General features: G+C 43.3%; 2 protein-coding genes across 6 annotated transcripts in view; one reads left to right on the top strand and one right to left on the bottom strand.

Moving 5' to 3' along the window:
* Positions 1–7,919, bottom strand: part of galk2 (galactokinase 2) — a 208,299-nt gene extending 200,380 nt beyond the window's left edge. The window contains exons 1-2 of one of the 3 annotated variants that reach the window (XM_038813254.1): positions 7,479–7,916; positions 1,955–2,043 (exon numbers count right to left, since the gene is read on the bottom strand). In XM_038813254.1, coding sequence (XP_038669182.1) covers positions 1,955–2,043; positions 7,479–7,534 — 145 coding nt within the window. In that variant the 5' untranslated portion in view covers positions 7,535–7,916. Of the gene's footprint in view, positions 1–1,954; positions 2,044–7,478 lie in introns of all 3 variants that reach the window. The other 2 variants (XM_038813255.1, XM_038813256.1) reach the window with 2 other exon arrangements.
* Positions 7,920–7,954: 35 nt separating this feature from the next.
* Positions 7,955–16,892, top strand: part of cops2 (COP9 signalosome subunit 2) — a 54,839-nt gene continuing 45,901 nt past the window's right edge. For all 3 annotated transcript variants that reach the window (XM_038813251.1, XM_038813252.1, XM_038813253.1), the window contains exons 1-2: positions 7,955–8,115; positions 10,499–10,612. In XM_038813251.1, the coding sequence (XP_038669179.1) occupies positions 8,062–8,115; positions 10,499–10,612 (168 nt within the window). In that variant the 5' untranslated portion in view covers positions 7,955–8,061. The remainder of the gene's footprint in view (positions 8,116–10,498; positions 10,613–16,892) is intronic.

Here is a 16,892-nt window from a genome sequence, read left to right on the forward strand (position 1 = left end):
CCCCATAATTGTCATATGTGTCTGGCAAGCTCCCACTATGTGATCTTTCGATATCCCGTCCTACCTTGCAATTGCTATTAACGGCCATGTAAACCACTCCCACAACTATTTGCCTTTATCATTCATCATTTTTACCCAAACCACTTCTATATCCTGGTCCCCTGAACTTAGGTCGCCCTCTCTATTGTATTAATGTCGTCTTTAATTAACAAATCCACCTCTTCACCTATTCCTAACTTCCTAAAAAATAACACCCCCTTCAATATTCAGGTCCCAATCTATGCCATCCTACAAACATATCTGTAATAGCTACTATATTGCATTTATTAATCTCTATTTACATTATCAGTTCATCCGTTTTGTTTTGAATGCTGCAAGCATTCAAATAGAGCCTTAAGTTTTGTCCCTTTTCTTATTTTGTAACCTCTAGCCTTATCTGTTGATTTACTCTTTAGATTTGTACTCTGTCCTTTTCTGTCAAGGTCAGTTCATCATTTCCCAGATTAATACCTTGCTCTCGTCCCTCATCTCTACTGTTTGATCTGCCACATCTGATCACTTGCCCCATTATTTAGCTTAAAACCCTCTTGGCTGCCTTCATTATGGAGTTCGCAAGAACACTGGTTCCAGCATGGTTCTTGCGCAGACCATCCAAATGATACAATTCCCAGTACTGGTGCCAGTGCCCAATAAACCAGATCCCACATTCATCTCTCTAATTTTATGTTCCCTATGCCAATTTCCTGTTCCCTATGCCAATTTCCATGTGACTCAGGTAATAATCCAGGAGAACCTTTGAGATTCAGCTGTTTAAATTTAGTGCCCAGGTATATAAAAACTCTTTCCTTACTCTAAATAAGTCTACATTGGACCACGACAATTAGACTTCAGTCAGACTCTTGTACCACACTCAAACAAATGGCATCTCGATGCCCAGGCTAGTCACTCTTACCTCACCTGGAATTCTGTTTGTGTTCATGTTTGGACCAAGGTTGCAGAGGTCTGGATCCCACTACATCATTATTATCATGAAGTCTGCAGAAAACTTCCACCAGAGACCAGCATCCTTTACTGCTCCTTTATTAGTTCTATGCACCGTTTCAAATGCTGGTTCATCCGAGCTCAAGACCTTAATTGAGTCTTGTATCATTATGGGAATGTTGTCCCAACATTCTGGTCTTTCCACAAGGAGATGTAGCCTGTTGACATGAATTTGTGTGTCTAACCCAATTGTTCTGTTTCTTATGTTGCATATATTCAAGTACAGACCATTGAGTAATTTCCCATCCTGTCCATATACCCTAAAAGTATATTTTTCACGGTTTGTCATTTTTTTGCTGCTGCTCTGTACGTTGCTTTAAAGCAACTTAACGTGTTAAGTTTTCATCACTGTTTCAGTGTTAACAGGGATTTGAATACTTCCTTATCTGCTTCTGGAGTATTTAGTGAACTTGTTTTGTCTATTTGTATTCGGAACTTTGCTCTTATCCTTTCAGTTTCTTGTCATTTAGGTTATTAGTTTCAAGCAACGTACACCATCCACTCATTGCCCAGGTTTATGCGAAGGCTCCTCTGCAACTAGACACAGACACGATTCTCTCGGTCTTAAAAGCATCCAATCATGCTGGTTGAATGCATTAGGGTTATTGAGACAACTGAAGAAGATGCATGTCGCAATGTAGTCTATTTATTTTAATGCTCACAATCTCCATATTATTTACAACATTATATACTGGTGTTAACGATAGCTTCGATATGTCACAAGCGTCCGTCAAGTTTATTAGAAGTCTGTATAGTGGGATGTTACAGAAGTGTATTGTTAGAGAGTACAAAAGATGAAATGTACAGTTTTAATTTAAAGCAGGTGGCAAAATCATCGAGGGGTAAATAAAAATCAGATAGTAAAGAAATGCCTTTATAGGAAATAATCCACATACATTCTAAATTAACATACCGATTAAATTGACTCGTCCAGGAGCTCGCACATAAAATGCAGGTGGTGTACCATATTTAGATATAAATGCCTCTTTTAGTTTCGCAAACCTGAAGAAACAAAATTGTGTGTGTAAATGCGAGTGTAAATGATTCCTGCACTGCACAGAGACAGAAAATCATTGAACTAAATTTTCGGAGGATTCTCCAGGCCCTCAAACTGTAAAATAAATTATAAATATCAAAATGATGGCCACATAATGAAAAGCAAAATCGCAGTAAACAAATGACGGAAGACACAAAGCTTTTAATCAAAGGAATGTTGCCGTGAACTCATTTTTGGTCACTTCTGCTTTTACCCAGCATTCAGCATTTGTAAACGTACACCTGTCAAGAACTTCACAATGTTGTTCTGTCGCAAAGATGTTCAGTTGTTTTGGTTTCCACTGCTGTTATGAAGCATTTACTAGAATAGCTATACCGAGTAGCTGAATTTTCCAGGAAGCTGAATGCTCTAAAATGTGCGAGAATCCTTGAAACAGCAAACCTTTGTAAGATGTTGCGATGGGAGTATGAAAATCAGATTAAAACTGCAATGTTAATTTTTCAAATAGAAATCCTATTTAATTGTGGCAAAAGATAAGATTACTAATAAATCCATTAGTAATCAGAAGAAATTTATTTACCCAGAAAGCGGTAGGAAAGTGAAACATGCTACTACATGGGGTAGTTGAGACCAACAGAATAGATGTATTCAAGGGGAAGCTAAAAAAGCAGCTGACAGAAAGGAATATAAGATTATTCAGGGTTAGTTGAAGTAGGGCGAGAGCTGGTTCATGTGGAGCATATAGGCCGGTTGGGTTGAAGGCCTGTTTCTGTGCTATCAGGGGCCATGTTCCACACATACGAGCAAGGCCTCAACCGGGACCTTGGATTCATGTCGCATTACATTCACCCCTCACCACCTGGCCTCGACTTGCGAAATCTTAACAACTGTCCTGGCTTGAAACAATTCACACCTCTTCAACCTATTATCCTGCTCTCCAGTCGCTCTGTCTGGACCTGCAGAGTATTAATTACCTGCAAAGACTCGCATTCAAAGTATCATTTTGCATTATTGACTTTGCCTGTGTGTGTGTTTCTGGAACCCATCTCTTCATTCACCCAAGGAAGGAGCTGCGCTCCAAAAGCTAGTGATTCGAAACAAACCTGTTGGACTTTAACCTGGTGTTATAAGACTTTTTACTGAATTTTACTTATACATATTTCCTATTATAAGACAACAATGTCAAATTGTTGTAAAAGACGGCACGATGACAGTGGTTAGCACTGATGCTTCGCAGCACCAGGGACCTGGGTTCAATTCGGCCTTGGGTAACTGTGGAGTTTGCCCATTTTCCCCCGTGTCTGCGTGGATTTCCTCCCACAGCCCAAAGTTGTGCAGTTAGGTCATAGTACCATAGTTGCAGTGCAGAGGTGGCCATTCGGACCATCGAGTCTGCACTGGCCCTTGGAAAGAGCACCCTACTTAAGCCCACACCTCCACCCTATCCCAAGTAACCCTACCTGACCTTTCTGGACACTAAGGGGCAATTTAATACAGCCAATCCACCTAACCTGCACATCTTTGAACTGTGGGAGGAAACTGGAGCACCCAGAGAAACCCACGCAGACATGGGGAGAACATGCAGACTCCGCGCAGACAATGACCCAAGCCGGGAATCGAAGCTGTGAAGCAAGAGTGCTAATCACTGCACTATTGTGCCGCCCACAATTGAGCATGGATTGGGCATGCTAAATTGACCCAGTGTCCAAAGATGTGCAGGTTAGCTGGGGTTATGGGGAGAGGGCAAGGGAGTGGCCCTGGTTATGGTGCAATTACAAAGGGTCAGTAAAGACTTGTTGGGCCAAATGGCACCTTCTGCACTGTAAGAATTTTTAATAGGCAGGGCCTGATGCCAAAGATTACTTGCTGCCAATGTTTCTTTGTAGTCTGGCAGTTTATTTTAATTCTAAAAAGAAAGCAGCAGTAAATTATTAGATTTCTCTTTATTTAGACTTTTCTTTTTAAGTGCCACACTTGAAATGCACACACATTTCTCAAAACTTTTAGAATAGAGTGGAAGACCTTGAAACATTGCTGTTACAAGACACCACTGAAAAGATTTGGGAAGCAATAGCACTTGCCATTGACCTCGAAAGAAGCTGTCCACAAAACTTCCACCCCCTTGGTCGTCAGCACACCCCAGTTGAAGTTTGTACTTTTAAAACATTTTACGCCTATTTTAAAAATATTCTGCTTTTCTGTCACTGTCAAAGTGAATAACCTTGCACTTCCCACAATATTTTTCACCCGCTATGCTGTTTCCACTGACTTAACCTGTATCTCTTTACAGCCTCTCTGTGTCCTCCTCAGAGCTTGTATTTTGAAGTTTCTCTGGAAGTTTTTCCAGAGTACCCAATTATTTTTTTACAATTAAGGGGCAATATAGCGTGGCCAATTCACCTACCCCGCACATCTTGGGTTGTGGGGGTGAGACCGATTCATATGGAGGGAATGTGCAAACTCCAGACAGACAGTGACCCAGGACTGGGATCGAACCCAGGTCCTCGGCACCGTGAGCACCACCACGATGCCCTTAACTTTGTGTCATCAGTTAACTTAGATAAATGACAGGTACTATTGGTCTCTTCGTCCAAGTCATTCACATGAATTGTAAATCGCTGAGGCCCCGGCACTGATTTTTAACTTGTGTGTCATCTTATCAAATGCCTTTTGGAAATGCAGTATTCTACAATGAGTGGTTTTGTCTACCCTGTTAGGAACATCCTCAAAAAAAAAACTCTTCCAACAATTTCTCTTTCACAAAACCAGGTTGCTTTTGTCGGATGATACAATTAAGTTATGGCATCAATCTGCCTGGAGACAGAAGTACACAGTATCAAAGGGCCCAAATTGATATGTGGCTCTGTCAGTAACATTAAATGTATAATCAAGGCAATTGATAGTGGCAAGCAGCCGAATACATAGAAGGCGTAATCAAACAACAACAACAAAGGTATAATTGCCCAGACCCCGAGAAGCCAGGAGAGGCAGTTACCATCTAGCAGTCTCAGAAAGTGGAGAGGTCAGTTTCCATCCACCAAGACTGTAGGCCAAGTTTACAGCAAACAAGCTTCCAAATCTTAGAGGCAAGGCAATGCAATAAACCTTCGTAACAGCAGTTTTAAAATATCTTCGCTGGACCAGGGAAAAGACGGGTCCCATATTTAGAGCATCATCCCTGTAGTGTGTAGTAACTACAGCTGGTTATTCAATTTGGATGTTGTTTGGGGAAACAGGAGAAGTCTTACAGATATCGTAGATTTATTTTGTAGCAAAGACGTTTGATAGAAAGCATGTGTGTTTAGTAATTCATACATCTTAATTGCTTGGGGGTTGAATAGTCCTGTTTGTGTGTATGTCTTTTCTTTAATAAATAGTCTTTCATAATTGCTACACGAGGACAGGTCTATTCATTCTCACTGGGATTTCACTTGTCTCCTCACACCAAAACAAAACTGTACACGCCCACAAACCAGTGTTCCACGTTAAGATACCTTTGCAGATAATGTCAGCTTGCTTCGTGACAATATAACTTCCTTAATACTGTAAGAAATTCCATAATTTTCCTAGCAACTAACACTAGGCTAACTGCCTTGTACTTGCACATTTCTCTCTCCCTCCTTTTTTCAATAACGGCATTAGATTTGCTAACTTCCAATCTGTTAGGGAAAACCATAATCAGTGCATCCAATGTCTTTGTGACTCCTTTTTATTTTATATAAATTTAGAATACCCAATTATTTTTTTCCAGTTAGGGGGCAATTTAACGTGGCCAATACACCAAACCTGCACATCTTTCAGTTGTGGGGATGAAACCCACACAGACACAGGGCAAATGTGCAAACTCCGTACGGACAGTGACGCAGGACCAGGATCGAACCCAGCTCCTCAGCGCCGAAGGCAGCAGTGCTAACCACTGTGCCACCCTTCCGTCCGTGGCTCCCTCTTTTAGAACTGTAGGATTTTGGCCATCAGGTGCTGGGGATTTGTCAGCTTTTAGTTTTGCCAATACTTCTTCTCTGCTGATATTAATTACCTTCAGTTTCTCACTTTTTAAGACCCTTGGCTATCCTCCATTTCTCGTATTTAATTTGTCTTCTACTGTTAAGATAGGCACAAGATATTTGTTCAATATCTCCAGAATTTCTTCATTCCCCATCGGCCTCTCAGAGACCAATGTATATTTTAGTTACTTTGTTTTTATAATCCTGACCAGTTAACATTCTAATTTTTTTCCCCTTCATCAAAAACACTCCCAATCCTCTAGGCTTTCTACCATTCTTTGCAATGCAAGCCTCTTTCATCTATCCTTAACTTCTCTAGTAAACCACAGATGGATCTTTCTTACCGATTTTTTTTTTTTTAAATGAGCACATTTTTGTTAGAACACTGAATTCGTATTTACTGTCAAACTTTTTATCTACCCAATTAATTTAGCCAGCTTTCCCCTCATACTTCTGTAATTGGTTTTAAGATACTTGGTTGGAACTGGATTATATCACTTTGAAACTTAATATGGAATTCAATTACATTATCATTTTTTTCTTAAAGTATCTTTTATCATGAGATTACCAATTAACCCTGCTTCGTTGTACAATACTATATCTAAAATAGGTTAACTTCCAGTTGATTGGGCAATGTATTTTCCAGGAAACTGTCACAAAAACATTCTGCAAACTCAAATCTTCCAAACTACCTTCGACAATTTGATTTGTCCAGCCTGTTGGAATGGTAAAGATACGGCAGTTCTAAAGTACGGTTTGAATGGAGCCTGATCATATGTTTCCAAGAGAGGGTTCTTCTTGATCAAGCCAATTCCGTGTACTTTTGGCGAAAAGCCTCCACTGTCTGATGGGAGGACCTGTGTTGACTGCCCATTCCTCCTGCACACATTGTCGCTGCACGGTGACCAGAAGTCAGCAGTGTTGAATGGGACAGGTTTGTCCCGTGACAACTCGTGTGCCCCCTGTGAATGGGTTGCATTCACACTGGGTTGCTTAAAATGGAAACTTGATGAACAATTGAAAACAATGGTGGATGCATTTAAGTGGCTGGTTAAGATTAGCTGGTGTCCAACCAGGAAATGTACGCGACCCATCAAATAAAGCCCAGCCGTTCAAAACAATCGAACCAACCACGACTGCCCAAAATATCTTTCTGCAGGACTTTAAAAACTAAATACTGTCCGATTTAAAAGACACGTCCTGTACGTTGTCTCAGACCGTGGGCATCATCTTGTGAGAGGCTCAATGCAGGGGGACAGACAGGTCGACGCTTTTATTTCTCCAGTTTCAGATTAGCAAAAGGGGGAGGGGAGCGATATTAAGATGAGCTGCACCTCGTGACTCGGTTTTTATTTATTTTTTTAACAGCTAAAATATCAGTACAAACTCCGACCATCTTTGAAAAACTACAGAGTAAGGCTGCGATTGCCTGCTACCTTTCACTTTCTGCCACCTGCACGGGCTCTTGGGGAGGGGTCGCTTTATCCACCATTCTTCCTTCAATGCTCGCTCCCTGGGTCGGCAGCTGCCTCTTTCAGGTGGAAATAAATCGGCCAGGGCTCGCTGAGCAGCTGCACCAATTCCACATACTCCCAGATCCGCCCATCGCGGATATCCTGCTTAACAGGGCGGGGGATAAATCCCAAACTGTTCAGCGGGCAGACCAGACCGCCCCCAATCATAACTGTCCAACCCAGTAATAGCCCCTCCCAGGGGTTGCTGAAGGCGCCTGTTCCACACAGTCTCTTCCCCCGCTCACACTGGGTTACTAAGGGATGTCTCATAGAATCTCTTCCCCCGCGCCGCCCTCACTGGGTTGCTGAGGGCGAGTGTGTCCCACACAATCTCTTCCCCCACTGGGTGGCTGAGGGCGAGTGTGTCCCACACAATCTCTTCCCCCGCCCGTTGCTAGGGCGCGTGTCCGCCCCGCAATAACTTCCCCAGCTGCTCAAATTGGAAACCGCGCGGGATTGTGGGGCCCGTACACACACACCCACCCAGACATAAACTACTTCCAAGATGTCTGACATGGAGGACGACTTTATGTGCGATGATGAGGAAGACTATGACTTGGTATGGCTTTGAATGTGGCGATTCTTCCGAAGTGGGGGTTGACCTTTCTGATCCCCCCCGCCCGGCCTTTAGTGGTTTGTCGGTGTGGTTTCGGCCCAGCCCCCTCCCCCTCCGAGCTCGGCTTCACGGAGTGACCGATCCCCAGTCATGGTAGTCGGCAGCGGAATTTCCGTACGGGCTGCAACCCCCGCTACTCTTCTAAGGATTACCAGTATTTTTATTTTACCAGTTTGGCTCCAGGCTACAATTTAGATGATAAAATCCAGGATGCGTGTTCACCTGACGAGGCGGGCCTAGTCCACTCGGTCAGGTCGAAACAGATCGGGCCTGTCCTCACTCGATAAACGCACCATTTACAAATCGCCCTCATGTGTCTGTTGGACAAGTTCTATTAAAGATTGGCCAAAGTGATAATTTTCCAAACATGTGCTCCCTCAAACGAAAATCAGGAGCACGGGATGGTTTAGGACTTCATAATTTGCCTTCATATAGTTTGTTAAAACAATGCAATTATCTCCAAACACCGATGCCATTGTTCACTTGATGAATGCCACGTTTAATATATTACTATTGGTAATGTTGGGATGGAACTCGATAGTTGCCTTTTATTTTGTGTTAAATGTTTAGTTATTTATGAATTTTTTGTTGGCTTGTACATATATTTGAAGCCAAGGTGTGGAGCATTCTTTTAAAAATAAAACCAAGTCTACACTTAATAAGCTTACCCTGAATTATGTCTGGATCTAATTTAGCATAAATGAAGTGCTGTGGAGTCATATAATTAATCTTTCGAAAAGCTTTAGGAATTATATGAGTTTGAGGGATTCAGTCCATCAATTTATATTTCTCCTGTAATATTTTCAGTGTTTGCCACTATGTTTTAAGAAAATGGGCTGAACTTAGTGTTTTGCAAAGTTGCTGGTCAAACTTTCTTGAATTGCTTCCATCACTATCACAATGACAGTCACGTAATTAATAGTATTGCCCCCTCGTGTTATGTTTTTCAAAATGCTTTCCAAACACAATCCAAGTTTGGAAGGACATAATCTGTAATTGGATGAAGTTCGTTCATGGTCAAAATGTGGGGAGGTGGTGATGTTACTGGACTAATAATCGATAGGTCTGGCCAAATGCTCTGAGTCCATCGGTTCAAATCCCATTGTGGCAGCTGGTGGAAATTAAATTAAATTTATACATCTGGAATATAAGAGTACGGGTGATTGTGACAATTATAATCATTTGCTGTACAAGCCCATCTGGTTCACTAATGCCATCCTTTTAATTGGGGATGAGTAACAATAAAAGGATAAAGATACAGAAAGAAAATTCTACTAAAATCGCAGTGACAATACAAGTTTCTAATTGTGTGGCATGTCTTAACTTACATATGAAGCTGATCTCCGCATTTGTTCTGAATAGTGTGCTCTAAATTTGGTGAAGAATAATTTACTGAAACTGGAAAAAGTATCATCTGTGACCATGTTAACCAGTCAGTTGTTTTGAGAGTTAATCTGTGAATAGAATAGATCACAGAAAGCGACCATTTGGCCCAACAAATCTGTATTGCCTATTTCAAAGAAAGATCCAGTTAATTCCGCTCCCTGTCGACTGACTGCTGTTTTTAAATGGACTTTCATAGAATCATAGAATTTACAGTGCAGAAGGAGGCCATTAAGCCCATCGAGTCTGCACTGACCCTTGGAAAGAGCACCCTTTGTAAGCCCATGCCTCCACCTGAAACCCAGTAACCCCACCTAACCTTTTGGACACTAGGGGTAATTTAGCATGGCCAATCCACCTAACCTGCACATATTTGGACTGTGGGAGGAAACCTGTACTCCGAGGAAACACATGCAGACACTGGGAGAAAGTGTAAACTCCACACAGTCACCCGAGGCCGGAATTGAACCTGGGTTCCTGGAGCTGTGAGGCAGCAGTGCTAACCACTGTGCCATCATGCTACCCACTTTCTTTTTAACATGGATTGATTTTTCATTTAATTACAGAGAGTGGGTTCACAGCTGTCAATCATTGAGGAGAATTCAAGTGATGGATAGTGGGAGGAAACTGAATTATCAGTGAAGATATAATCATTAACCCAGGATGGTTTTGACATCTTGTTTTCTCAGCGCCTACTGCCATCAATTCAGTGCTTGATTCTTGTTAGTACCTCTGAAGTCAACTTGCACCGACTATCTATACTCAGAAAAAATATTTGTGTTATTTCAAATTCAATAGCAGGCTACTATCGATTACAGCACTAACCGTCATATAGGGCCGTCAAAGTTTAATGAATGATTATTTCATGTCAGCTAAGACTCTTAAGTTTTCTACGGTTTGGTTATGGATTATCGTACCAACTGTCTTTTGTTTTAACCACCAGGAATATTCTGAAGACAGTAACTCTGAGCCAAATGTGGATTTAGAAAATCAGTACTACAATTCCAAAGCATTGAAGGAGGATGATCCTAAAGCAGCACTGAGCAGCTTCCAGAAGGTTCTTTTCTCCAGTGGAATTCATATTGTGATATATAGGAAGAAATGCATCTTTCGTTAATAGCTTTGTTGAAAATCACTTTTTTGAGGAGCTTTTGCTTATTTCCTCCTAATAATAATCTTTATTATTGTTACAAGTAGGCTTACATTAACACTGCAATGAAGTTACTGAGGGAATCATCTAGTTATTTTAACCTAGAATCATATAATATTATAGAACGGACATTAGCTATTTCTCTGCATGAGCCACCTGGCTTAACTCTAATTATTGCTCTTTTCCCATATTAAGATCATAAAATCACAAGAAATAGGGGTAGGCCATTTAGCCCATCAAGTCTGCTCTGTCTTTCAATAAGATCATAGCTGATCTGGTTGTGGCCTCAATTTCCCTTTTATATCTGCACCCATTAACCCTTGACTCCCTTGTACATTGAAAATTTGTCTAACTCAGCCTTGAATGTATTCAGTGTCCCAGACTTGACAACTTTCAGGGTTGGAACATCGAAGATTAGTGACCTTCTGAGAGAAGAAAATTCTTCTCATTTCCATCTTAAATGGGAGACTCCTTAGTTTGAAACTGTGTCCCCTAGTTCCAGACTCTTTCCTCCCCCCCCCCCCCTCCAAAACCAGGAGAAACATCCTCTCCGCATCTACACTGTCACACCCCTTCAACATCTTCTGTTTCAAAGAGATCACCTCTCAAACTTTTTAATTCCAATGACCGTATATCCTTCAATTTTATTTTTAGCAACCAGCTGATTCCATTCAAGGGAATTTATGGTCTCTGCTTCATTATTTGTTTATGACAAATAATTTCACATGTAGCCAGATTTTCGCTAATTTCCCCCAACTCTTTTGTGATTATCTTGAATTTGTTTCCTCCTGTTACCATTTCCATGACCAGTGGGGGCACAAACTAACGTTATATATTTTATCGCATCCCTTTATAGCTTTGAACCTCTAACCTTGAACCCAACTGTAACCTTTTTGGTCTAGTGAAGAAAGTTCTGACTTTTCAACCCTGGTAATTTTCCTGTGAATCACAGCCAAATCATTTTGGTTACATTTATCCACTTCATTTCATTTAATATGGTGCCTCCAGTACCGAACCTAGTGTTCCATTTGCCTTGTTAATGGCCATATCTACTTGCCTGACAATTTTTACAATCCATGTATCTGCACACCAAGGTCCTTCAAGTCCATTTAAAATACGACCATTTGTTGCATATTTCCTTTTTGAAAATGTATTATTTAATTTTTCCTACCGTAAAATACATTTATCACCGACTATCCATTCTACTGGTCTGTCCATGTCTTTCACATGATTGTCATATCTTGTTCCCAAATTTGGTGGTTTTTTTTTTACTTTTCACAGTCCTTAGAACCATAGAATTCCCATGGTGCAGAAGGAGGTCATTCAGCCAATTCAAGTATGCACCAACCCTCTGAAGGAACACCCTACCTAGCCCTCCTCCCCTGCCCTATCCTCGTAACCACACCTAACCTGCACATCCTTGGACTGTTAAAGGAAACCGGAGCTCCCAGAGGAAGCCCACGCAGACAACGGGAGAAAGTGCAAAATCCACACAGGCAGTCACCTAAGGCCGTAATTGAACCCGGGTATCTGGCGCTTTGAGGCAGCAGTGCTAACCTCTGTGCCACCGTGTCAGTATTAAGTGTTGTTAAGTATATTTATTATTTTCCACTTCATGTTGTCGTCTGAGACATTTGGTCAAAGAAATAATCATTTCAGTATTGCTGGAAAAGAAAATGCCATCAAAGCTTTTTGTCAGGTAAGAATACTAAATTTCAAAAGGAATAACAATTTGAGTGTTGATTGGTTGGTAAATGGTCGAGGCACTGCCATGAAGGATGTGCCAGTTATCCCCCAAGCTTTTGTTGAAATTCAAAATTTTCACATGGCATCGGCTCAACCAGTGAAGAGTTGACCTGCCTTTTTTGAATTTGAACTAAAGCTTGGGGATAACCATTTCCTGGTGCATTCTCCATGTCTGCACTTTGTGTCTCCTTACCAACCAATCAGCACCCTTTTCTCATGCAGTATAAATTATTGTTTCCTTGGGAATTCGGTATTCTTGCATCTGACCTGATATGTGCAAGATGAAAAGCTTTGACAGCATGTCTATTTTGTTCAGCAAAAATCAAGTAAGTGGAAGTTGGAGTTATTTTCTATTTTTACCTCATTTTGGAACTAGCATAGAGCAAGGAATGAAAAATGGATCAGTCTAAATATAAATTTTGCTCCTCTTCATTTACACGTTTTAACAGGGTCAAGCCAATTTACGGGGAAAAAGCAGCTGACGACAATACAATTAACAGTCCAAAATATTGGCCTTGAATTTGTGGTTGTAATGATGGCAAAGCACTTGCTGTCGTTACTTTGTAAAATTGACAGCAACGTCTGGCAGCCGCACGGTCACATTTCTACATGGAATTCAGGAGTTGCTGTTAGTGATAGCCTGTTCCTTCACAGAGTACACTGTTGTAAGCTTCCCAGGTGCTCCCAACAATGAAATAGTGCTTGCTGCAAAATGAAATACAACTTTTTAATCACTATTCTGGGGTAAAACAATTGAAGATATTAAACCTTGTGAATGAGGTTTAACAATGTGCAACATCATAATTATTACTGAATGACCTCTTTAGCCCTGAAAAACTACCAAATGTAGAGTGTCATTTCCTCACAATGACATTTGATTCTTTTTTTATTTATATTTTTACATTTTTGTTTATAATACTTTAGCATCTACCTCTTCCCCGGTATATGTCCCAATTTTTATTTAGTTTTCTATAAAATGATTAAGTGAATTATCTGCATTTGGTTAATGACTTGACTGTTTGACGCCACATTCTCCCATAAATGGGATTCAAGATCATGTCGAAATTTCAACACTGCCTTCAAATTCCAGGCTGTTATTTAGTAACTCATTGGGATTATCTTTGTTGGTTTGCTTCTCCACTGTTATTTGTGGTTAGTTACTTATGATCAACCCATTTCAAATGTTCAGTTTGACCTTTGTTCTAGGTTTGATTGTGGTCTAATTCAAATAAAAAAGTTCATTGTGCAGGCTATTAGCATTGCACAACTCTTCACAAAGTGGAGGTTTAGCGTTTTTAAAAAAAATAATATTTATTGAAAAATTTTGAATTCATACAACAACAACGAACCATGATAAAATACCAAAAATAACAATAATATTAGCAATCATAAACATTCGCCCCACCTCTATGAACAACACAGCATTTTAACAACAACGCAAATTAACACAATATTAAGTTACATAATAGAAACTACAATAAGGAACAACCCCCCCCCCCAGGGTTGCTGCTGCTATTGACCAAGACACCTATCTTTGAGCCAGGAAGTCCAGAAAAGGCTGCCATCGTTTATAGAACCCTTGCACTGATCCTCTCAGGGCAAATTTGACCCTTTCCAATTTTATAAATCCCGCCATGTCACTGATCCAGGTCTCCACACTTGGGGGCCTCGCATCCTTCCACTGCAGCAAGATCCTTCGTCGGGCTACTAGGGACGCAAAGACCAGGACACCGGCCTCTTTCGCCTCCTGCACTCCCGGCTCTACCGCAACTCCAAAAATCGCGAGTCCCCACCCTGGTTTGACCCTGGATCCAACCATCCTCGACACCGTTCCCGCCACCCCCTTCCAGAATTCTTCCAGTGCTGGGCATGCCCAGAACATATGGGTGTGGTTCGCTGGACTCCCCGAACATCTGGTGCACCTGTCCTCACCCCCAAAGAACCTACTCATCCTAGTCCCGGACATGTGGGCCCGGTGCAGCACCTTAAATTGGATGAGACTAAGCCTCGCACATGAGGAGGAAGAGTTGATTCTCTCCAAGGCATCCGCCCAAGTCCCGTCCTCGGTCTGCTCCCCGAGTTCCTCCTCCCATTTAGCCTTCAGCTCCTCCACTGACGACGACTCCACCTCCTGCATTACCTTATAAATGTCAGACACCTTCCCCTCTCCGACCCACACCCCCGAAAGCACTCTGTCCATCGTCCCCCGCGAGGGCAGCAAAGGGAATCCCTCTACCTGTCGCCTAGCAAATGCCTTTACCTGCAAGTATCTGAACATGTTCTCTTGGGGAAGCCCAAATTTATCTTCCAGTTCCCCCAGGCCTTCCGTCAATAAACAGGTCCCTCAATTTACTGATGCCCACCCTTTGACACCCCCTAAATCCCCCATCCCTGTTCCCTGGGATGAACCGATGATTGCCACCCAATGGAGCCTCCATCGAGCTCCCTGTTTCCCCCTTATGTCGTCTCCACTGTCCCCAGATTCTTAGGGTCGCCACCACCACCGGGCTCGTGGTAAACCTCTTAGGGAAGAGCGGCAACGGCGTCGTTACCATGGCACCCAGGCTCGTACCTCTACATGACGCCATCTCCATTCTTTTCCACGCCGCCCCTCCCCCCTCCATCACCCATTTACGCACCATTGACACATTGGCCGCCCAATAGTACCCCAAAAGGTTGGGCAGCGCCAGCCCGCCTCTATCCCTCCCTCGCTCCAGGAACACCCTCTTCACTCTCGGAGTCCCATGTGCCCACACAAAGCACAAATACTGCTAGTCACTCTCCTAAAGAAGGCCCTGGGGATAAAGATGGGCAGGCACTGAAAGAGGAACAAGAACCTCGGAAGCACCGTTATTTTGACGGACTGTACCTTCCCCGCCAACGACAATGGCAGCATGTCCCACCTCTTGAATTCCTCCTCCATCTGATCTACAAGTCTGGTGAAATTATGTTTGTGGAGAGTCCCCCAGTCCCTGGCCACCTGCACCCCCAGGTACCTAAAGCTGTCCCCTGCCCGCCTAAGCGGGAGCCTACCAATTCCTTCTGGTCTCCAGGGTGCACCACAAACACCTCACTCTTGCCTAAATTTAGTTTATAACCTGAAAAGGTCCCAAACTCAGCTAGCAGCTCCATCACCCCCGGCATCCCTCCCACCGGGTCCGCCACATACAGTAACAGGTCATCGGCATATAACGACACCCTATGTTCCTCCCCACCTCGCACCAAACCTCTCCACCTCTCTGAATCCCTCAACGCCATCGCCAGCGGCTCGATTGCCAGTGCAAACAACAAGGGGGACAGGGGGCAACCCTGCCTGGTCCCTCGGTAAAGCTGGAAGTACTCCGACCTCCTCCCATTCGTGGCCACGCACGCCATCGGGGCCTCATATAGCAGCCTTACCCATCTAATAAACCCTTCACCAAATCCAAACCTCCCCAACACCTCCCATAAGTACACCACTCCACTCTATCGAAGGCCTTCCCCGCATCCAACGCCACCACTATCTCTGCCTCCCCCTCAATCGCCGGCATCATGATGACATTCAACAATCTCCGCACATTCGTGTTCAGCTGCCTTCCCTTCACAAAATCTGTCTGATCCTCGTGTACAACCCCTGGCACACAGACCTCTATCCTGGTGGCCAGGATTTTTGCCAGCACCTTGGCATCTACGTTGAGGAGAGATATGGGCCTGTATGAACCACACTGCTGGAGGTCCTTGTCCCTCTTTAAAATTAACGAGATCAGCGCCCGCGACATCGTCGGGGGCAAAGTCCCCCCTTTCCACGCTTCATTAAGTGTCCGCACCAACAAGGGGCCCACTAGGTCCACAAACTTTTTATAAAATTCCACCGGGAACCCATCCGGCCCCGGTGCCTTCCCTGACTGCATCTGCCCGATCCCCTTAACTAGCTCCTCCAGCTCAATCGGCGCACCCAACCCCTCCTCCTGCACCTTCGGGAAAGAAAGCCCGTCGAGGAACCTCTCCATTCCTCTCCTCTCCCCCGTTGGCTCCGACCGGTACAGTTCCCCGTAAAAGTCCTTGAAGACCTCATTCACCTCTACCCCCTTCCGCACCACATTCCCATTCTTGTGTCTCACTCCAGCAATTTCCTTAGCCGCATCCTGCTTGCGGAGCTGATGAGCCAGCATCCTACTCGCCTTTTCACCATGTTCGTACACTGCCCCTTGTGCCTTCCTCCACTGTACCTCCGCCTTTCTAGTGGTCAGCAAATCAAATTTAGCCTGCAGGCTGCACCTCTCCCCCAACAGTCCCTCCTCTGGTGCCTCTGCGTACCTCCTGTCTACCTCCAGCATCTTTCCCACCAGTCTATCCCTCTCGCTCCTCTCCCTGTGTGCCCGGATGGATATCAGCTCCCCACGAATCACTGCCTTCAGGGCTTCCCAAACCACCCCCACCTGAACCTCCCCCGTATCATTCA

The sequence above is a fragment of the Scyliorhinus canicula genome, chromosome 12, assembly GCF_902713615.1.
Source record: "Scyliorhinus canicula chromosome 12, sScyCan1.1, whole genome shotgun sequence".
Classification (NCBI taxonomy): domain Eukaryota; kingdom Metazoa; phylum Chordata; class Chondrichthyes; order Carcharhiniformes; family Scyliorhinidae; genus Scyliorhinus; species Scyliorhinus canicula.